The sequence below is a fragment of the Bombus pyrosoma genome, linkage group LG9, assembly GCF_014825855.1.
Source record: "Bombus pyrosoma isolate SC7728 linkage group LG9, ASM1482585v1, whole genome shotgun sequence".
In the NCBI taxonomy this organism is placed as follows: Eukaryota; Metazoa; Arthropoda; class Insecta; order Hymenoptera; family Apidae; genus Bombus; species Bombus pyrosoma.
This window is the reverse complement of record NC_057778.1, coordinates 4,578,487-4,602,925: the sequence shown is the minus strand read 5'-3', so window position 1 is coordinate 4,602,925 and position 24,439 is coordinate 4,578,487. Positions and strand designations below refer to the sequence as shown.

Here is a 24,439-nt window from a genome sequence, read left to right as displayed (position 1 = left end):
AACTGTAAGATAAATTCAACGATAAAACATAACGTTTTTGCGCCAGTCGAATGAAAGTTTTGTCTTTTTGTTTCGCTGTTTTGATGCATAGAAAACTGTGAAAACATATTTCGCATTTATTGACAGTCTGCAGCATGAATAATGTCCTTACATATCCGACGAATGATACAGTTGATAACATATTTGATTTAATTGAAAAAAAGGAACGAGATGAAAGTATCGACTCCTTAGATAAAATGTGGATGATTTCATAAAAAGTAATCTTCTTTCTATTAAAACAGATTATTTTTTCCATGGAAAGATTATTATGCGGTAGATATGTTACTTTCATTTCCCCCGTTTTGCAGAAGTGAGTTTTATATCGATTAATTAAGGTCATCGATAATTTTTTACACTAAATCGTGTATTGTCTGATATCACAGATAACATGTGATGCTAGATTTATTTCAGAGAATATTTAATTGCAGTAATGTGTATGCATTCCGCTACTAAATTAATTACGGATTAATTAAAATTGCGATTTTCAATATTCATTTTCAATATGATTACTCCGTAGAAATCAATATTATAATGAATAACAATAATGGATTATTATATCTGATTATTCTGATAAAAAGAGAACATTGAAACATTTATTTGATTTATGATTTGGAAAATTTTTTATAGTTACTATAGTAAAAATACTAATTATACAGATTTTTGGTGAACGTATATTAAACAATTATTTAAAAGCTCCACCCAAACAGTAAATAAAATCATTCAACGAAGTATTTCTTGTTGATCTATTAACAAAATTATAACACAAATAAATAAAAATAAAATGAACAATAAATACAAGAAATAAAAGACAATTAACCTTAAAATATAATATCTATGTAAATCCTAAATTAAATAAAATAAAAGATACATAAAATAAATAAATTTATAGAAAACAAATAAACTTAAAATATAGCATAAGAACTATAATATGATACTCGGACAATTAATTGCTTCATTAAAAAAAGAAAAAAAAACAGACAATAATATCTCGCGATTCGTCCTGTATATCGAGCAAAGTGAAGAATCCCAATAACCGTATACGAAACGTGGAGAGCTTCATTTAAAAGTTGTCCCGCGGCAATGGAAATTAATTCTGCAACGAATAGACCGATAAAACAACCGGTCGACGATCGTGTGCTGAAATTCACTACCCGCCAAATATTTCGTTGTTTGGACACGGTCCACGTTTACAATTAACAAGTGGAGTTCCGTATTTTCTGTTCTCGTTTACGTTTTATCTAACAAGTTTCACTGAATGGCAAAAGAAACACGAAAGAAAGTTGGCAAAAGAAAGGCAAGTGTTCGGTGTTCTGTAATTCATACAATGAAAACGAAGTTTGATCTAAAATAAATTCTACTTGGTTTTGCTGATAAAAAAACGACTTTAATTTTAATTTAGCTTAATACGCAGGATAAAATAAAAGAAATTTGTAAAAAAAAAAAAATGAATATTTTCATTAAAGTAAAAAGAAATTGGTAAAATCTGCAAACATATTATTCCATCGAGTACGATATATCAATATACATAGGCGTTTCTATGGAGTACAACAAAGCGCGTATCTTTGAACGACGCAATCTGGACTCGAGCTGACAACGTCAAAGGTGAATCTAAGTACGTTGTCCGGTCAATGTACGCGACGAGCGTGTATTAAATGAAGCAAAGCTAAACAAAAGAGCGCATGCACACACGCTAGACGGGAAAAGGAAGAAACGGGGCACGGAGGAAAATCGTTCGCGGCAGAAGATAGAGAAGCGTTTTCAACGTGACGAAGCGGCGGGCTTTATTGCTTGCCGCGAAAAAGGGTAGCTTAAAAGCCTCGGGGAAAAAATCTCATTTCGATGCAGCCGTTCATTCTGCGGCCGTTAGCCGCTTCCTCGATACACCGAAAAAAAGTTCGTAGAAAAAAAAGGGAAGTATTTGGTAATCGTGCCGGACCCCGTGTATTCCCCACTTTATTCTTCTCTCTTTCTCTCTTTTACTCTCTGCAAAGGACTTCCGTTCGATATGTTAATGATGAAAGAAAACAATTTGTCGGCTGAATTTTCTAGTGAAAAGCTAGTCATTCCGTATATCTGGTCGCGTTAATTGAAACGTTTCTCTGGCGAGAATTGAGGAGATTGGAAAGACTTTACCGGATTCTGTATTGCAAGATACTAAATACTTGAAGATTATTTTACGAATTGATTGGTATGTCAAGCGTGACGGATACATGGCTCTATGTTTTCGCGAATAGAATGTAAATTTTGCTTTCGAAAGATCGAAGAAATTTTTATTCGTATGTACTTTAGAAATTCTGAAAACGTATTCTATGCATCATAATCGAAAACAAAAAGAAACTGCAACTCGACCTATACTTCGACCGTAGCTTCTTTTCTTTAAAGATATTATAAGCGTCGAAAACATTGAAGAGAAACGGTAAAACGAATAGAAGGAATTTCAGGTGCCAAGAAGTATATAAAGTATTAACGAAATGAAAATTTTATAGAATATAGAAAAGAAAAGATAAATATTACGGGAAGATGAAGGAAGAGTGAGATTTTAGAAACATTGCTTCATGATTCTAGTTTAGAACGAGTGTGTTAGATAGCGATGATGAGAATGTTGACAATTGGCCATTTTGTTCGATATTACTTTTTTGGTGATTTGGAAACAGCGCTCGAATGAATTATTAGCTATTGCCTGAAAAATGCACCGTGGTTCCTTGCAAGGAAGATTTGCTGGTGAAGGCAAACCTTTTAACACAAACCAGCCATAAATAAGAGAATAAGTTTCGATGTGGCGATCGGTGTAGTTCTACTTCGCTGAAAGAGACTTTTCTCATACTATTCTCTTCCCTTTCATTTTTACTCACGCGCTTTGTACATTGCCTTCTACTATCTACCTACATATGATCGCAATTTTGACAACCTTTTTCTGCCTAGGAGATAGCACTTAATTGTCAACTACAAGCTATTTTTTTTCTATAAAACATATAACCCGTTTTTATATAATAGATAGTTTATGGTAGATCCGAACTGTAGTAGCAATTATAATGCTTCAAACTACATTCCCTTTGTCGAATAATAATTTCAGTATAATTTCCTATATTCCATTTTGTGTATATACGTACTGTGCAAGATTACCTGGAACGTTGCAAGTCGAGCTTGTCGATACTAATAAAACAGGGATATGATTTTAGGTATAAAAACTTTCCTAAACAAAAAGATACGATATCGATCTTAAAATTTTCTAATTTCTAGATTATTTCTGAATTTACTTATATCTATATTAATTAGTTCTCCTTTTTACTAAAGCAGTTTTAAGCAAAAATAACAGTGGTCGAATTATATAACGCACGAAAACAAAATTCTAGCTCTGTTTAAAAAAGATTAGAAAGGAAAATGACTTGCAACAGGACCAATTTTACACTCACGGTACCAATACCTTATATGCAGAATATTCGATTAAGGAACGATCCAACACAACACCCAAGTGCCCTTAGGATCTCGGATCTGTTGCTGCTTGCAACGCGAATAGAAAGGGTTAAAAATCGAGTTTCAATCTGAAGAAATGATACGAATAAAACGACTTGTCGAGTGAATGAAATCTTCCTTGTAAATCGCCAGTGTCTAGCGAGAATACGCACTGCACGTTGCACTGCTAGCTACTGACTGTTAGCTCCCTTTGAATGTCGCATGTTGCCAAGGACGAGAGCACCGGTACACTGATGTGTTTGGTCGACGAATCGCGGAGATCGTACGTCGACACAGTCATGAATAGAGAAGCATAGCCCTCGTGACATTCACAGAACGGCATTAGCCACGATATATCATGAGACATGAATCAGTGCATTCGATATCATGAACGCTGTTGCCATTCATACCTTTTTGAATCATCTCATCACGCCTGATCTATCGCTAAATATAGACTACGTAAGACTATTATCATAAAGTACGTTAGATAATTCATAGCTTAATTCTATTACTTTAGAAGAAATAAAAAAAAAAAAAAAGAAAAGAGAAAAGAAGAAAGAAAGAATCAACAATTTAGCGAAGATTTATATATATCGTTTCGAGATCACATTCGTGACATTTTCGATGAAAGAAGTACGATCGATCTATATACGAGTAACACGAAATGTCAGGACGAGAAAATGTCGGTCGATCGACGCACCATCTTCTTGCAACTGAATGCTTGCAACCATTTTCTCGTGAATTTATTTCTCGTGCATTCGTCGGTTTCCGGTTTTCGACACTGTGTCGATATGGCGTTGAAAAGACGCAAAGATCGAGAAAGGGAAAACTCAATCGTGACGCGATTTCATCGAGTTAAAACGTTTTTCCGGTCCCCGAGAGGCCGATTCCGCATCTGAGATTCGTTTTCCGGCTACGGGTTGCTCGTTTTAAATCCATGCCGGATATTATACGTCCGAACGAATCTCTATCTACGCATGAGTACGTGTAACGCGAAAAATTTTTCGGGAGTAACGATGTTATCGAGAAGATTGATCGTCACTCGGCCGATCTCGTCCGCGGGGTTACGATGTGATCTTCGAAAGTAATCATATTTTTATGTGGTATACAACTGTTTACAGGATTTTTCGTCGGAGTGACAAACCTCCGACCGCAACAGTTAATGTAAAAAATGATAGAACAGTTACAGACTGAGAAGACATCTTACGCCGATCGAACAAATAGCGTTTAATCTGATTCAGTTTCTAGGGTTTCTTGCAGAGATTGAATGTTTAACGAGAGTGTATTCAAGGCCACTTGACCACTGTTGATCAAACGTTATTTTTTGTTTTTTGATAATCTTTTACGGCATTTAACGGCATTTAAGAATTGAAATGAGTTTTGGTTCCTTTCCTTTTTTAATACTTTGTCTTTTGTAATTTGTATTGAACGAAGTGTAAGGGGTTACGTCGATGAGTTCTCGAAGAACACGAATGAAGAAAGTTATTTTTCCAGATATTAAATTTTTATAGTTTTCATTAATGAAATACAATTATCTATAGAGAAAAATGATTCATAAAATGAAATAATAATAAAAGCTTGTATGTGTATTTAGCAACTAAAATGTTAAAAAAGCATTTGAATTTCCTACATAGTCGGTAGAGGTGGTATGGTAAGTTTAATGGATTTTTGCGAAATAGATTATTTGAAATACGTATGATACGTATACGTACGTGTGAAATACGTATACGTACGAACATTTTAAATACGTATATTGTTAGCAACTTTCTAAAGTTTCCAATTTTATTTATAGTTTTAGAATTATTTTTGCTTTCCTCTCTTTGGAACAATTTTTCATATATCTATTTCTCCTCCAATAGAAATTGATTTTACCCCTTGCGTGACTAGGCCGTGAATGTCACGACTTGATATAGTTCGCGAACGACACGTTCATACTCAAAAAGGAAAAAAAAAAAATGTGAAAATAGTAAACGAATTTAATAGAGAAAAAAATGTCCATGTTGGATTGTGCGTTCCCTGAATTACGACATATCACACACAGTTCAATTTACAAATATCTTGTCATCGAACGTTACGTACCTAATTCTAAACTTAGTGCCTTTTTTCAATCTCTTAAGTAAAAAATTATCATTTACTTCTTATCAGTGTTTTTCTCCATTCTAGTACGAACTACATTCAGTTAATTTGTCGAACAAATTAAACAAATATTCTTTAGACAATTTAAATGAATGTTTGCTCGCTCAATATTATTTTTCAATTCAGTTCCAAATGAAATATTATTTCCATATTCGACACAGAAATTATTCCATTTACCACTGTTCTAATTCCTAACACGATATAAACAAGGTCTGATCGCAACATTCGATAGATCCCGGAACAATACAAGAAACTGCCATATAATTTCTATATTTCCATTGTTTTCTTTCTTTTTTTGTCTCTTTTTTATTTCAATTTATCTGAACCACTTAAGCGTATCTTTGTTCACGCCTCGCTTAATTTACGACAACGCCATATCTCTTCCACCGACTGTACGTTGCAGAACGCGACAGAATCGTGGCCGTGAGTAATCGTCGTTCGATAAGCGGTTTCGCGCGCGCGCGTTATTCGAAACGACGCGGGAGAAAAAATTTTCAGCTGGACGTCCAGTTTCTGTAATTTTCGTGCGACGACGATATTAGCACCGTGTCGTTGCTACTACTAAGCACAAGGCGAGTAATCTATTTAATCGTGCTGGTTATTATCGCGATAACGATTTTCATCGGCACGATTACCGGCAGCCGAGCGTTTAATTGCACGCCGATATTAAATTACTATCGGCCATGTGTCCGATCTCTATTACACCAACATTAACGCGCGGTGTTCTCCTGTAGCGAAGCAAGACAAAAGAAACGGGAGCAATTACACTGTAACCCCTGTCGTTCGCTATCATTCTATAATCGTTTCTTTTCCTTTTTTAGTTTCATTTTCTCCCTTTTTCCTTTCTTTTCGTTCGCGTCGTGAACACGCTCGAAACCGACACAACGAACGATTCGATTAAAATTTCAATTATTCGCCGGACATCGCTGATAATTCAACGATCCCTCTCCTTTGAGAGACGAGGGGTCGATCGATTTTGATCAGATCTACAATAGTTGGCGAAAGTATTCGAGCACCTGGTGACCTGGTAACCATGGTAATGATTATGCAGTTCGATGACTTTTCATAATCTTGAATATTTCATTCCAGTTCTTCTTTTTGCAAAATAAGAGAATATTTGGAAAATGTAATGAAAGCGCTTTCGTTTACTCAAACATGTTTACTGAAATCTACTTCAAATTTCGTAATTTCGTTATTCAAATCGTTTTTTTTTTTTTTGGAAAATTTCAATCTGAAGAAGCTCAAATAGTTTTGCAAGCCATTGTACGTCTTTCCTAATTTGTCTGATCGGTTTCTTCTTTCCTAATTCGATTTAATTGATAATCTGTATGTTTGTTAATGAAATTTTACTTCCTTCTTTGTTTTGTTTCTAACGCGTTCAAGCCGGCGTGTGAATGTGACATGAGTTAATTGTGCCCGAGTTTTAATACAGATTTCGTTTCTTCTTTGAATTCTTCTGTTTACGTGCGAAAATGTTTAGTTATATCTAACTGAAGTTGTCGATGGTCTACAAGGTACAGTATTTTTTACAGATCACGAATGAACGAAACTTAAAGTGTTAGAAGCTGTTAGAGCTGCAAGATACTTGAAGCGATACAGAATGTTTAGTTCGCGTCTGCTTATCAAATTTCAATTACAAGATTGCATTGAGTTTCTAATGCAATTTTGGTAGTGTGTTTCAAGTTTTAATCAGACTTACACCGCTTCCTAACTTAGAAACACCCTAGAACTAAAAATACGTGAACAATGTTCAACTCACGGTTGAACCACGCCAGATTGAACGCGTTAACGTTCACAGATCTCTGTCCAAATAAAATGGACACCACATATATATATCCACTATCGCTGTTCGAAGGAAGAAACACAAGGTAGATTAGTATTTCCTTTCCAGGCCAACTGGAAAATGCGGAAATTCCCATTTACTCTCACTCGACTCAATGAAAAAAAGAAAAGAGTGAAGAGAAAAAGTTTTAAATAGCCGATTCGAATTTTCTCTATCAATTGTGTACATGTGTTTATTACTCTTATATTGACTCAATGATGTTATTCTGTGGTGCTTTGCATGTCTCTATTGGACTCTGCATGTCATATAGGGCATCGTAAGTACTTATTAAATGAACTCATCAACGACTACCGAATACACACGACACCCGCAAAAAAAAACTCTTTGTTTCAAAATAAAAATATATATATATACTTGGAACGCGTACGAACTGCGTTGCGACAAGTTGAATGAGCGATTCTAGATCGTTATACATATATATACGTATATATTAACTCTAGTCGTGTATACCGAAAGCTTCTGTTGGTTTCTCTAAAGAAAACGTGGAGAAGGTAGCGAGTGCCTGTAAGAACAGTCGGATGGAAAATCGACCAACCTCAAGACATCTCTCTGTGTTCCCACTATTGCCTGTTATATTGAGAATCCAGGCTCTTACAGACCGAATTATTACGGTTCAGACTGTTTCAAGCTTTCAGGTGTAAACTCTGCTGTGTTTTCGAAAACGTTCCGCCAACCTCGGTAATATACTACATATACTACATCACAGGGTTGGTGCAATGTTAGACACTTCTCTAAGACAATTTCGTGGATTTCCACCTGAAAATCTTGAATAATTTGAACTGCTGTTTTCTTCAAGGCAGATTTATTATGCGGTTTCTAATAGTTGGAAGTTGTTTTAAATTTATGAATATGAAGGACGAATCGAATAATGGATTTGAATTATTGTTACTGATCGACGAGAGTAGTTGATTTTCTGAAAACCGACTGTACTTACTGCGATTGAAATTTTTGAATTTATTTTTCAAGTAGAGCAACTACGATCAAAGCGTAATCGCTTACGAGAGAAATGAGGATAGGATGTTTCGTTCTGCTCGATTATTTAGTATACTTAATTTATACCTTTGAGTAATTGGCTGGAATAATTTAGGTTAAATTGTTTAATTTAATTCTTTTCTCTATATATAAACAATAGAATCTATTAATAATTTTTATTGCGTAAGATATAGAATAAAATTAAACGTTAACAAAAATGAAGTAACCTAACTTATTCTGATTATCTACGAATTAATAGTATCTATTAGTTAATTATTAGTTAGAAATTAATATCATATTGTGATAAATATATGGCACTATAATGAGCCAAAACGGTTAAAAAAATATAAACAATTGAAAATTTATTGGCTTGTTTGAATGTTAATCTTTAACGCTTTGGAGCATTGAAACGAATGGAACTCGGTTTGATTGAATTTAGCGCTGTGCGACGAATATGAAAAGCTCCTTACAGGTATCAAAATCGAAGCACAAAAAATAACAAAGGAAACTGGCTTTCAAATATTTCTCGATTTTCATGGCTGTTAATTAAATGAAGCAAATAAGCGGAACATTCCAGGAAAATTTCCGCTCCTTTATTCGAATTAATTCACTTTGTAATTTGATCAAACTTGTAATTAAAATCTTCTCGTGTATGACTTAAAGTCACCGCTGAATGTATTTGTACACTTATACAAAATTTCTAGATATTCATAAGTTATTCATTTCTAAACTGAAAATTGACATCTTTTTGGCTCAATTGATGAAATAACTTAAATTACTAAATATAAAAATAATCTCTATGTGATATATAATAATATACAATAATATATATATAATAATATATAATAATTCCAGCAGAACGAGCATCCTTTCAACAATTGGTAAAAGTTTTAATTTCGAAGAGCCAATTTCTCAATTTTCTTTGCCCCGATTTCACATTTTCGTTTCAAGTCAAAGGCTCGAGGTTGTTTGCAACAGGTTCTCTAGTTTATTTATCTTTTTGTAGATACCTTAGACGTAGAATCGTATTATTATTAAAATCATGCTGCTCGCCGATGTTGATTTGACGAATTTCCTGTCTGGCCAAGTAAAGCCAGTTGGGCATCTTTTGTTATTCCCCGGGTCCTCTGTCAATATCGTTTGTCCGTTACGCTGTGAATGTTTGATTTGAGACTCCCTTTCGCTGTTTCCTGTCAGCTGAAACGTCCGCAAACCTGCAGAGGATATAATAACTGAAGAAAGTACAGACCAGCTAAATGAGTCCCCCTCGATTAAGAAGGAAATTGAGAAAAGTGTAGTGTTAAGGTTCGTTTCACGCTTCGTAGGCTAAGCGAAAGAAATGTTAAAAAGCCTACATAAAATTTCAAAAAGCAATGCTTTAATATAGATGTAGTTTGTAATTGGAGATTCTGAGAAATAATTTAGTGTAGCAGAAGTATAGAAAATGATTCTTCATTTAAAAAGTAAAAAGAATATCGAAATAAAGTCTCTTAGAAAGTCATATTGGAATATTCATTGTTGCATTAATAACTTTTTGTGAGAATAGTTATTTTATATGGATAAAGTATATAAATTATACATGCAACATAATATGTGCATCAGTAGCAGAAGTCGTAATTTCTTCAAATAAGCACAATTTATTCACAAAGAATGTCTGAGTGTTGCATTGTACTACGAATTACATTGCTGCATATGAATTTATTAATTTATTCTACTATATACATTGACTAATAAAATTTTCCCTCTAAAAGGATTAAATACTTGACCAAACCTCTAAATTACTAAGCATTTAAGCGAGCCCAGTATAAGAACCATATCGAGTGGGATAATCCTCTCTAACTCCTTCCTTAAGTAGCATGATTCATTTATCTAAAGGGTATTTGAAATTAAGCTCTTCCACGAATTTTATATCCCAGCTACAAAATCAGTTACTCAAACTAACACTTTTCTAGTTTCACACCGCCTTTTTGGCAACCATAAATTGCATGTTAATTTATAATATCGATGTTCTGATCTTAGATATTTTTTCTCAGCTGGTCTGTACTAAAAGAAAATTGAAAATCGATAGCAGTGGCGTGCAAAAGCCTCTGGTTTGGCAAATTTTACACTTTTTCTTCGAAGAATAAAATTAAAGATGTTTTAACTGGCGTTAGATATAAAAATGTATCATAAGAATAGCCTTTATTTGAAAAACATGACAAATTATTTTTATTAAATTTTTTTCATCGATGTTTTAATTTTAACATATATCTCAATCAGTATCATATTTCAAAAACTATCTTGGATTTCGAATTAAATGTCTGTTTCTATCGCCTGTCTTGAAACATTTTTTGGATATTGATTGTTATAGAATTATTTGTATCCTTTTTCCAAAACTTTGTAGATAATACCTCTTTTTTTTAAATATATCTACTTTTTAAGTCAAAAAATGTCGTTTCCAACTAGGTCATATTAAAGTGCTACCGAGTACCTTATCTATTATTAAGATAGATTATACATCAAATTTTTAGGAAATTTTGCAAAAGATAATCAGCTACTTTTTCACGCCAGTGTATCTCCCTGTCTTTTCTTACTTTTTTCCTTCTGAAACACTTACGCCCAATGCAAACGAACGATGCAACGTCATTGGAATTTAGCATTAGTAGACACTTTGTATCACACGATGTATGATACGACAATTTTATATATACCTAGATATTTATAATAGTACAATGCACAGAGATGTGAGATCCCACTATTATAAATGTAAATCAGTTAAATCTGACAGGTATATTTAACTTTACATCAAATGGTATTATGTAATTTAACATGTTTATATTTCCAGTAATACAACGCACACGAGACTATTACAATAGCAAGATTTTATCCTCATGTATATTGCAGTACAGTAGAATTCCATTTTAATAAAAACTCTCTAATTTTCCCTATTACCTATAATTTTTCGTCTATATAACAGGAATCCACATTCACAGATGTTTACATTCCACATTTCACGCCAGGTTATGCATTCCACTTGGCACTCACGAAAATTTCGTCACAATAAATGAAATTTGAATATATCCGCTGCGTTAAGATTATAAATCTGTTAAATAGCACAGTGTCGTTGATGCAAAATTCCATGAAAGTCCCATCGCTCGTTTAGCGTCAGGCCTAATTCGATCGATGGATACCGAGAAACGAGGGACGAAAGCGGAATCGGTAACAACGTGCAGCCAATTAACGGCTCGTTAATTACCAGACTGGTGCACGTTTCCTCTTTTGGTCGAAATTAAACGGCCACGCACAGACAAAGCAACAAGAAGAGAGAAACGTCGACGTCGCTGTTGCGACGCGATGCGACGCCCTGAACAACGTTCACGCAGCGTTCGTTTCCGTTCCGCGGGCTTCTCGTGCCGCGAATCGACGTTCAATTAGCGGAATCTTTGATCCACGCCGAAAGGAATATCCACGTCCTCGTGGAGAATTAACGATCCATCGGCACGACGAGTCGCGTGCATCCGCGTACGCACACGCACACATCGTCTCGGCTTCGTTTGTTCGCCAGACTGAAAGACGCGTTGCGATACGTAAACGCCACCTTCTCTGGATCGTGCCGGCTGATTTACGCGCGACAGGTCGTAACTCTTTGCCCGTTGAAAGCCAGGAAAAATCGGTGTTCCGGTGAGAGCGATCGAATCAGAAGGAACGATATAGTTCTGGTAATGATTTAGACGGGGGAAAATGGAATTCGTGAAGAAGCTAGAGAAAAGAACTTGGAGATATGAAGTTCACGTATATTTTATGTTAACTGTTAACTTTTACGATGTAAAACGGAAATATTTATCGGTGCGGTTCCAAGATATCTCGATAAAGAATTTGAATCTATTTGAACTTGTAAGTTATCATTTTGAGGTCGGTAGAAGAGAAACTTCGATTTTCTATTGTACTTGTGATAAACGATTTTAGACGGGACATACTTTTATGATGATACTACTATTGATAACGATACTATTTACGTTGATCTTTTATTTTGACACCTTTTTAAATCTTTCTTAAATTATTTAAGCGAGAAACTACTATCTTTGATCTAAATTTGTGATTTAGATACGTGGCCAAATAGAAGCGAGTGTAGTATCTTATTTCCTAATTGAATTCAATAAATTGTTAGAGTAGGATGTAGTGAATGATATTGTTGGGAAGCACGTGATCCTATGAGGAAATATTACATTGAAAATATGAGAATTTTCAATTGGGATTATAATATTCGAAGAATTTGAATACTTGAATTTAAAATTAAATCCAATTCTTCATTCGTCAAGAAAGAATTACAATTACACGAACATAGATCTTCTTTCCACATTTTTTGATGTTTTCCTATATCGCAAAATTCCTTTTTTTTTTTTTTTATTCATTTACGAACAACCTATCACCGAAACAAGAAGCTTCTCAATTGTATGAGATGTATCACGTGCATATGTATATCGGAAAAAATAAAATCAGCTCTTTCCCGCCGTTTTTCCTGGCTTGAATAAGGGAAGAGATGTGACCTGATTTGATCATTCGTCTGCGTGAATCATTTTACGCAGTGTTTATTAATTTTGATATCCTATCCGTTCGATAAATCCGATTGAAATCGTATCTTTGTAACGCTGCCTCGTATCTCGGGATATCTCATCGGCAGTGGTCTCCTTAATCAATTTTAGTACCTCAGCAAACATACCTTTAACTTTTGTTGGATCCTGTCTGTTTTATTTTTATCCCTTCCCAATGTTTTATCCTTTTTTCATAACCTTTAAAGACAAACCCACGTTATTAAACATTCCACAAAAGCTTGAAGCTTCGTTTCTGCGTTTCAATATCTCCCCTCATGTCTCCAACGAGTAAATTTTATTTGTCATTCTCGTACAGCGAAGTATGCGAAGTTAATTATATTCGATTCGCTTTGGCTGCAATTGAGAACGGCGGAGAGGAAGTAAAATGGTTACTTCTTCATTTATTATAGAACAGAAGAATGTTTTTAACAACAAGGCCTTTCGTATTTATTACGAAAATATAGTCCTTCCCTTTCGTACACCGTTTTAATCAAAAATTAATCAAGAGTCGATGAATCAAGACTTGTAAACTTTCTCATAAAACAAGCACTCAAATTCTAAAACTTGAAAGTAACAAAGTAGAAACTTGAAAAAAGACCAAAAAATGAGGGAAACTCTCTTCGCAAATTTCGCCACCAAAACATCGAAATTTTCTATGTTCTTTGATTAAGTGTTCTAATTAATTATTCCTCGTTTCTCCCCAATTTTATTTCTTTCTCTTTGTTAACGATTCCACCTAGAATGAATTCGCCATACTCGTCGATTATCGATAAACAGAAATATTTTCTCTAAATCCAGGAAAAGAAGGATGGGCCAGTGTATAAGTTTTACGAGACCATGCGAGATTTCGGCGGAGAGATCATGAGCACCATCAGTCGTCTTCATGATGTCACCCTGTTCGCGCCCAGCAACGCTGCTCTTGAGGAACCTGGTGTACAGAAGATTCTGCAGAACAAGGAACGTGTGAAGGAGATCCTGAATCTTCACTATGTGAAGGAACGGTTGCCACTCGATAAAATCAAGAACAAGAGCGTCAGCCAGGTGAGTGATCTAATTTAACGAATTTCTAAGAAAAATGTAGGGTCCGTCCTCAAAGATATCAGTGAAAGTTTCGAATCGCTTCGAATGTCTGGGAATATTTCGGATATTTTCAGATATATACTGCAAAGATATTAAGGAATATATAGAAACTGAAAAATATTGGAAGTTACATAGAGCTACGAACTTTTAGAAATTTAAGAAACTTTTATAGATTTCTAGAGAAATGATAATAGGTTAGAAAATAATGATTTTATGATGCAGATTTTGTTGGGTAGTTTTATCGAAAATAGAGAAAACATGTGAGTCATTTTATATTAGAAATTATTATTCTATTTAATGATTGATACATTCGCTCCTATTGAAATATAATCATTAACCATGTTTATTTTTCATTGAAGTTTTCAGCGAATGTGTTAAGTGATAAGCACCCTTTTGTAAATATAAATATTTCACTGATTGAAATGATTGCATGCCAAAGTTTTACAGCTTATAGTAAAATGTTTATCCTTTCATTGTTAAATGTTACCCTCAGTTTCGAATTATTAATTACGTTTTAAATGAATTCGAAGGAACAAATCAGTATTATGGAAAATTATCGTTGCATACTCAAGCTTCCTCGTAATACTGAAATAACTAATACTCAAAATTCATGAATTATACGATTCGCTGAATCCTGTGGACTGGGATTTAGTTTAAATATTTTTTATTTCGTAGCATTAATTACAAGAACAATTGAATATAGTACAGCCCTAAAGGTATCGCAGATAAAGACCATTAATTTCTCTAAATCGATAAAAATGTTATTCTGAATATAAATCAATAATTTTTTCAATTTTATTTCATAATAATTATATCAATTTTCACATATAATGTTACTTTATTACAAATTCTACATCTCTCCTTCTACTTAGAATTATCGAATTGCAGCCCCCTCCACTAATGTCTACTGATTTTAAATCAAATGCCAGAGTCAGATATCTTTTTAATTTTCAATATCCATACCCACTCTAGCTTTATTAAGGAAGGTCAATCTTTACATTATTTAGCATTCAAACTTCTCGAATATTTGTTTTATTAAAAAATATTCTGAATCTTATTTCTTGATATTTGGAATTCGATTTTAATATTATAAAAATTCTAAGATTTCTAAGAGTTTTGGTAGATTTTTTAAAGATTATAATTAATAATAAAATAATAATTTCTTTAAAATTATAATTAGTAGTAAATTTCTATAAAATTTTACTATTAGAAGCGAATCGAAACTTCCTGCAACCAAGTTACAACTGCTAATCATTATCATATTGTTCTAAAATATTGGCAACGAGTTTATTTATTAATTTTCCCCCAATAACACAAACAATTTTGATGCAAAGATTTTGTTTGTATACGACGATATTACAATCTTTTTCATTGAAATTATGATTCTACACACGTGTGCGGTGTTTACCAATTGATTAACTCAATATTTCTCGGTTTTCTGTTTTCGTTTGAAGAAATCCTCGATCGGGAAGCCACACTTTGCGGTAATTACACATTTATTCTCTTTCAATGTTTTTGTTAGACTGTTCGTGAATTTTCTCTGCATCTTTTTCTCCTTTTGCAATTGCCTTGATTTACTTCTCAATGTTGGCCTCAACTTGAAATCACATTCTGTGAAATATCGCTGTACACACTGTATTTATAGTCTGTGGAAACACTTGTTATTCGAAAGGAAATTTTATTCCATGGCACGTAGTCGTAGTTACGTTATATTGAATTTCGATTATTCGTATTTGCTTTCCTACTGGACTTACTCGTTTACACCTTTGAAGCTGTGCAAAAATTCCTTTTTCAAACTGAATTGGCTACCCGAGATCATTGAAGGATAAATTATGATGTATTATTCAATAATATAATTTTTATTCTTTAATTCCTCTTCGTCTATGACTCATTTTATAATAATTTCATACTTCAGTTTTTTTCAACACAATATAATTGAAATATTATCGTGTACTGAATTTTATATTGAGCTTGTTTGGAATTATGTTATTTACAATTAGAAAAGGTACTTTAAGCAGACAATTCATTTTGAACATGGAATGGATACTAATCAGTGATAATTTCATCAAGTACTGTCAAATATTGCTATATTATTGCGTGACGATAAAAACAAGCAGTATTTTAGATGAACTTTAAACCGTTAAAAAATTAGTATACAATCTTGTAATATGCAAGATATATACCTTCAAATTTATTTGCTTATATCTTTAATTTAGCTTTTTCTCATTTTCTTCTTATTACTTAACTTCTTTGTCATTGTTATAGCCATTATTTTCAAATTTATTTCCATCTCTAATTAATACACAATAGACACGCTGAAGAATAGAAACTTTTTGTTATCTGGTGAAAAATCTTTTTCATAGTCATTGCTTGATAATGAACAGCTGAGAAACTAACAGGTGTTCTTGGTCAACTTTGAGGAAACTCAGAGAAGACTAACCTAAAGTGCGTTGTTATGACGTTAGGAGTCTCTTGGTCAAACTTTTACCTTCCAATCCACTTACAATTAATCCAGGCAAACCGGGAATCTTCTTATCGGATTCGACTAAGATAGTTCGTTTTCATTTAACGTCATTTCTCAAAACTTTTGGTTAACGTGCGATCAGCACTCGCTCCATCATCGTTCAGAAGATTACGCGAATGATCATTAATATCCTCTTGGAACAATTCATATTGTAACGAAATACAGAGTTATAGCATACGTTACTCGCAGAAATTGCAAGGTTCTATATATTATTGACCGAATATTTTCCTGGGTTCTATTGCGAGTGAAATAAGTAAAGAATAACGGGGAAATGGATTTCTCGGACATGCGCTTATGAAGCAAGTTTTCAAAGACCTTACGAAAAAGAAAAGTTTTTCCAGAAGAAACAACTCGAATAATATCGTTACGAAATAACCTTTTAGGGTAATTCTTAAGAAAATCTGTAAAGAAAATATTCGCTACTTAATAATGACTTTACTCTCTTAATCCTATATCTAAACTGTAAAAGTAAATTTTACTCCCATAAAATTTATCAGTCTATGAACTTTCATAGAATTTATCAAATTTATTAATTTATTCGCTATATTAGATTTTCCTGTAAAGAAACCTATCAAGAAAAAGATATTAAATTTTGGATCATAAATATTGGCAAAGATGGCAAATTTGATTTTCCTACTTCTTGCATTTCAATGATCGTTTCCCCTGAAAATCTCCGTTTCATGTTACACGTGTTCTTGATATACAATTTTTTAATTAAGAATTTTTGTAATCGAAAAGACGTGCGCATATATTAAATAAACGGTGTTTTCAAAAAAAAAAAAAAAAAACTGCTGGACTTCGATCTATAATTAAACGATTTTTTATTTCGCGCGATTGAGTTACAACAGTTCCTTTTGAAAACGCAGAAAAATATGTTTTACAATGTAACAGGAAAAATGAACGAGGAAAACGAAGAAACAGGAAACAAAAATCGTTTAATTAAAACGATACATCCTCAACGGAGTTACATAAAAGAATAATTCCCGCGTAAATTCATACGTTTCACTTCTCTCTCTTTGAATAAATTTAAGCGACTTTATTTCTTTCATCGCGCATCGTTCGCGAATTCGCAGTTTGTTTACGCGTTTGTTTACAGGATGAATTTATAGGGCAATACAGAAGCGTTTTGCAAATCCGGGATGAAAAATCGCACCTTCGTTGGTACAATAAACGACTAAAAATACCGCGAAAAATACGATTCGAACTATAGTTCTGTTCATGGGAGCGCTCTCGTAAGTGAAATATATATACATTTCGGGAATTTTACGTTTCTCCCGATCGCCATACTAATTACCATGATAATCCTGAATAGCGCTCTTGTAAAGCTATGCTTTCGATGTTATTTTTTAGTTTTTATCCATACGAAGTATTATTATTTAAATAACAATAGCGTGAAAGAATTTTCTAACTTAATTTGCCATAATATTAATATTAAAATGTAGAAGATAAAATATTGAAACCGAGACATTCCCCAAAGTTACTTTTAAAATTTTTATTATAGTTTCATTACTTATCTAGTCTTCTAAAATATTTAAAACAACACGTTTTATAGCGAAAACAATTGTGTAGCTACTTTCTAATGTCTTAAGATATCAATGGCCCACAGGTTAAACCTACTTGTAGTGTTTTGAGGTCATATGAGTGATATGAGTTCACACGAAATTATATTCGACGTTACGTCGATGTGACATTTCATTTGCAATATTTTTTTCCTCAATTTACATTATTCGACTCCATTTTTAGCAGAGTAATTATAAAAAACCGTTCCAAGTATTTGTCCTACAGTTCGTCGTTATTTCTGCTTTCATCTAGATTTATTTCTTCGAAAATGGCCACATCGAAATAACGAGAATTGGGTGGAAAATTTTGTGAAATTAAAACGTCCGTACCATACGCTACTTCGATATTGAAATATTTGAAGTTTAACAATTTATCGGTCATGCGGGATTTTATTCGTCGAACAACCGATATGTATCACGGCAGACGTAAAGTTTTAACGCTACACGGGGAAATCTCGTTACTCTCGATTAGAACAATTTACTCATTGTTTACAATAATTAATACAAGCACCGTAGGCAGTAAACGAGAACTGGCGGGGTCAATATCGGGAGAGACAGCTTGCTCGGTGCGTTGCTGATAAATATCGCGCGCATTACTGCGTCGATGCTGTTTAATAACCGGCAATTAGTGACTCGGCATTAGTACGCCTGTTTCGGCTTTTATCATAATCCCATTCGGACATTAATCTATGTGTCCGCCGAGACCTTCATTCTGCACAGAATTTCTTATCAGTCTCTGTGAATTGATCGATTAATCTCTGACTCTATCTAGGTCATCCTATAAGTACACTGTAACCCCCTTTTACATGAACAAAATTTTAATAGTACCTGATTTAATTGAACTTTAGCTAAGCTTCTGTTACCTGAACTATCGTCCAGCGTCGATCCACTTATACGAACGTCTAACAATAAGATGTAAACAATAGCGGCGCGCATTATATGACACATTCTCATGCTTCGTAATCGATACGAGCTTGCAACGTTATTATCTATTTCAGAGCACGTGTTACGTGGAATTCTCTTATATGAACACGAACTTCTATTAACTGAACGAAAAATCATACATGGTAGAAAGAAACAAGTGGACTCTTATTATATGAACGGCCTGGTTATATGAACCAACTTGTCTCCCAACTTGTCTTCTACATTTTGAATCATTATACATTTAGAAAATGATGGGTATGTCACTTTATCGCTTAGCTTCAACTACGTAGACGCAGATATATTATACGTAGGAATCGGTTACAATATTTTTAATTGCTTCCTCACTTGTATTTACAACGTATCTATATATTAAATCTTCTGCCAATTTTCTTATCAATTGTAATTCCTTTCGTTTTGATAGATCTTCAGCAAAGTTACTCTGGCTCTCAACTACGGAGTTCTAATAATCTTTAGCTTTTTATCTTTAATTATATACTCCGAAGATTTTCTAGATGATTGCAGCCATTATTCAACGCAATTGTTGTCAAACGTGTACTATTATTCGATTGATGACGAGACGAAAATCAAACCTTTGTACGCGTCAATAGAATGTTAATTTATGAACAGGCAGAGGGATATAATTAAAGGCAGCGTTCCGTATCAGCGTACTGAATGATTCAGGCATGGATATTCAAACGTAATTAGCTATATCGGTGATTTCGTGTAATTGCATTCACAGATCAAATTCGACAGTCGCTAGGCAAGCTACAGATATCGCGACTTACGGAACATGCGAGTTCGGAATAATACCCTGGATCATCCCGTTCAAATGTCATCCTGTACAAATTTTGTTATATCTCGTATTATTTACAGTTTGATCTGTTTACTGTTAAAGCAAATCATAATATTCAATCGATAAGGTAATTGTTATCAATATGGAGAATTTTACTTCTTTCCCTTGTATGAAGACATTGATTGTATACGTAACTTATGTTTCCAATATTTCTTATTTCTTATAAATTTCCTTGCGAATCAAAAGTACGTTATTTCCCATACAGTAATCTACGAAAGAAACTTCTTATGTCTATATTATACGTGTTATTCAAAACATTTTGATATTTCATTAGCGATCGGATTCCTTTCAAATTTTGGTATCTTACACAGTCGTGTCTTGTTATTATAATATATCTAATCACTGTAATTATTAAAACGTTTTGTATAATACATTTATAAAATTACTTTGTGTCCTGAATCTAACGAAACGATTGAAAAAAGACATCAGGAAATCTCTAATTTTGCCATTACACGGAGCCACAAGCCTGCGGTCTGACGCTACAAGTGTCATTTATTGCTTCGAAACAAACGCAGATTCAACGGAATTACATTTCGCGGAACGACGACGAATAAATTAATTTGCGACAACGCACACGTGGTCGTGCTGCGAAAAAAAGAAGTCGTTTTATCTCGAACGCGTCGCGTTACCAAAGTTTGGTGTGTTTCTCTTCCGTGGTTGTTTTATCGTCTCATTGGGGTCTGGGGCCACGCGTCATAAAGCAGAAGAGCGACATAAAACATATCCGCGATAAATTGGCGTGAAAGCAGCGCCGTTTAATGCAAATCGGCCAACCTCCGTGAATAAAAACCCGGGGACATTTTGGCTGACCGTCCACGGCAACGATTAAAGGCGAAACAACGCTGCATCCGTAGGCTGTTTTATTGGCTTGTTCATTCCACTATTCTGTTGGTTATTTCCTTTTTTGAAGGGATTTTTTGGGTAATGGCCTTTCGCAGATGAGATTCTTCAAGATATGAAAGGTTTTATACAGTTCGATTCAGAAGCTACATTGAACAGTTTCATTAATTGCAAAGCAGAAGAATACGATGACGTTAAAATGACGATGACGCTTAAATTTAACTTGGAATTTACTATTACTCATGTCGCTTTCTTGTAATAAATGAACTATGGAAGATTCTTTTTTGAGAATTGAACATAGAATCCGCTTATTTGTGTAACGAAATTGAGAAATCGAAAAAGTGGAGTTGGTCGGTTTAAGATCTATCGAATTTAACGTCTATCGAAATTGTGTTAAATCTTCTTAAACTTTAAATTAGATACGTTGAGTAAAAAATGCTATATGTTGAATACAGAAATTTTGTTAAATATACCTGCTATCGAATATACGCTAACTTTTCTCAGGGAAATGTTACAAGAGGAAGAATTTTGTCTTCGTATTTATTATTAAATTTTTGAAGGAAGTAACGCTTCATCCTCGATCGATCAATAACGCCCATGTCGTCGTTACTTAGCTAATTGCCAATTAAGAAGAACTGATGCTTCCCAAAGACAGATTGTATCTAACAGGAAGAAAATGAAGAACTGGATTTCATGCCGCGAAAGACAGAGTATGAAACCTATTCTCACGTAAAGCTATTCTGTCTGACGTCTATCAAAAACACTTTCGCGTTCTAATTTTCTCAATCATATTGTTTTTCATTATCCTTTTTTTTTATTATCGATGCAAATGAATCAATAAATGAATCAATAAATTCATACAAATTTTAACGTAAAACCGGCGAACATGTTGCAAATTTTAATTGAATTTCTAATTGGTGAACTACGATTAAAAGGCAGGTTACGTCCGCTTCGAATGGATATAACTCGATTAAAAAAAGCAGAATTGCGCTTAAGCGTACTAAATATCGAAGAGAGATAGAGCAAAAAGAAGAATTGAAATCGGATGAAACGCGAAATGAAGAACGTGGAAAGTGCATGGATCCTGGCGGAATAAAAAGTAAAAGGCGGCCGAGTGATCTCGCGTAGAAAAAGGCTTATAGGAAAATTCTTTGCCAAAGAGGGGCGTGGATTTTCATGGAATTTATTCGATCTGATCTTTGAAGCCGCTAGTCTCGATAGTAGATGCATCTATATACTGATGCAGTAGCAGCAACTCAAGATCAGAAAAGTAACCGGAAGTGGTACGGGGAATACAAGTAGGAAAATTCATGAGAAGGGGATCAATCGGAAAAGGAATCACTACCCTTAAGCTCTCTCTTGCTCTTCGCCTTTCTCTTTCTTTCTTTTTATCCCTTTCCTATCTTGGAGTCTTTTTGCTTCTTTTCCTTTGTCGCTACCACTCTCATTAAACTTTCTTCGAAAATGCCAGGGCTCCAATGAGGAAACAAATTTTCAACTTTAAACGGGTATTCGCGGAAGCGTGAATTAAGACTGTCAAATGGTTTATAGGCGGTGCCATTCCTTTTACAATAGCTTTATGATTATACTTTATAGTTTCTAATAATTTGTATATTTATCGTATGATTATTATTTTATCTATCGCTGACATTCTCGTCAATGTTTTTCATTGTCACAGTGAGTATAATAGAAATAACTAGTTTCGTTTATGTGTGCACAGTAATTTTATTATTTATTTTCAATATGACAATCTTCAGATTTGTACATGTATACGTATAAACTTTTTTATTATATATATTATAAGTTTTACTGATTGCAAGAACTAGATTCTGTTAGATTCTATTAGACATTCAAAATATATTTCTGTAAATTATCAGACGTAGGGTTTCACACATCGTTTACAAATAATAAAGTAATTTCACGTTTATCGCAATATGCCAAATTGACTGAAGGAACAAAATGTGCATACAAATGTGAATTTGATCGTATGTGTTTTCATACACTTAAGTTCTAAATATTCGATTGAAAGAAAATTATTCTCTGTTTGTTTCTCGTATAGTGTAGAAATCGTACAATATACTCTTAAAAGAGAAATCAAAATCTATAAAAGTATCATGACCTATTAATGTAAATATTAAAAGACAAGTAAAATGCTCAGAATTACATACTTTAGATCATTAATCTCTGCTTGAAATTATACATACTTCCTCTTATCTGTCGTAAGTATACTAATAAACGCACACGTAACAAAGGAGACTTATTGCTAAGTGTCTAACAACGTTCCTTCTAATTCTCTTCTTTCTGGTCTGTGAGAAAGCTGCAAGTAGGAAAGCGTACATGCATTTAAACTCGGCCCTCGTCTTCCGCTGTAACTTGCAGTTAGATACGTACGAGTTCTTGTTTGCACGCGGCTGACTTTCAACCGTTCTTCGAATAAAATCGCTCCATCCACCTCACGGCTCTCTCGTTAATTATTAAAATTATTTGTCACGTTCCTTTGACTCTGTTACCATATTTAAATAATTCACGTATAGTACTAAAAAAAAAAACAAGACCTTGTTATTTTTGGCGAGATATAATTTAATTATGGATAAATCGATCTATGATGGCCTTTAAAAACATTAGACCCCTTTTTAGTTTTTAGTTGATATTTATGTAAATTCATATTTAGAAATAAGTCTGCATTAAATGAAATTTTAATGAAGTGAATTCAAACGTTTCGTTCTAGTATAACACAATGTAACTATGTATTGAAGCTCAATAAATAATTGAGTAGTGACATTATCAATATACCATAGTAAATAGCGAATTATTCGAAGAAACGAATTATTTATTTTCTCTTTCTATATTAATAGCTATATATAATATCGATGTTTCGATGTGTAGAGCATGCTGAGTATATATTTGAGATCTTCTTTAAGATTCATCGTTCTTTTATAGGTTGCCACAGCAGCAGACAGGAAGAAGCTGTACTTCAATGTGGCTCAGGAACCAAGCGGAAACCAGATAGTGACCGTCGAAGGTGGTGGCGTGAACGCAACAGTGGTCACTGCAAATATCGCTGCTACCAATGGACTGATTCACATCATCGACAGAGTTCTTGGTGTGCCCTATACCAATGTGCTGGAAAAACTCAGAACCGACCCTATGCTCAAGTATGTTAATATCTTTGTAACACTCAATATACCTACGAATTAAAATTGAAATATCTAGTAGAGTGAAATTTTAAATTTCTTCAATGTGAACTTAGATATCTTTTAACAGTTTAATTAATTTTTATTTATTATATATCCTCTATTTTATTTATAAATATAAATTAAAATGGACTGGTTTAAACTAAGTAATTCATGTAACGCAAGTTACCGTGGATCATTTAGGACCTACCGATACTAATTAAGAGCTAAATAATATTTTGTTTTTTCACATCATTGATGATCGAGTGATTTCCCGCTATACCTTATTAAGATTGAATTTTAGATCCCAATTCTATTTATGCAATTATTTTAAACAGGCATTTATATTAGGATATATATTAGAATAAATATTAGAGGATATGTAGCACAGAGAATTTTTCACAACAAAATTGATACAGTAAAATAATCTATGAATTAATTTTATCTTCTTTGTCGTCGTTTACTACACTGG

At 33.6% G+C, this 24,439-nt stretch overlaps 1 protein-coding gene across 6 annotated transcripts in view; it reads left to right on the top strand.

Annotated features, from left to right (window-relative positions):
- Nucleotides 1–24,439, top strand: part of LOC122571058 (fasciclin-1) — a 384,771-nt gene that overhangs the window by 341,779 nt on the left and 18,553 nt on the right. For 3 of the 6 annotated variants that reach the window (XM_043734278.1, XM_043734282.1, XM_043734276.1), the window contains 4 exons: nt 7,722–7,727; nt 13,813–14,055; nt 15,549–15,578; nt 23,735–23,949. In XM_043734278.1, coding sequence (XP_043590213.1) covers nt 7,722–7,727; nt 13,813–14,055; nt 15,549–15,578; nt 23,735–23,949 — 494 coding nt within the window. The remainder of the gene's footprint in view (nt 1–7,721; nt 7,728–13,812; nt 14,056–15,548; nt 15,579–23,734; nt 23,950–24,439) is intronic. The other 3 variants (XM_043734279.1, XM_043734277.1, XM_043734280.1) reach the window with 2 other exon arrangements.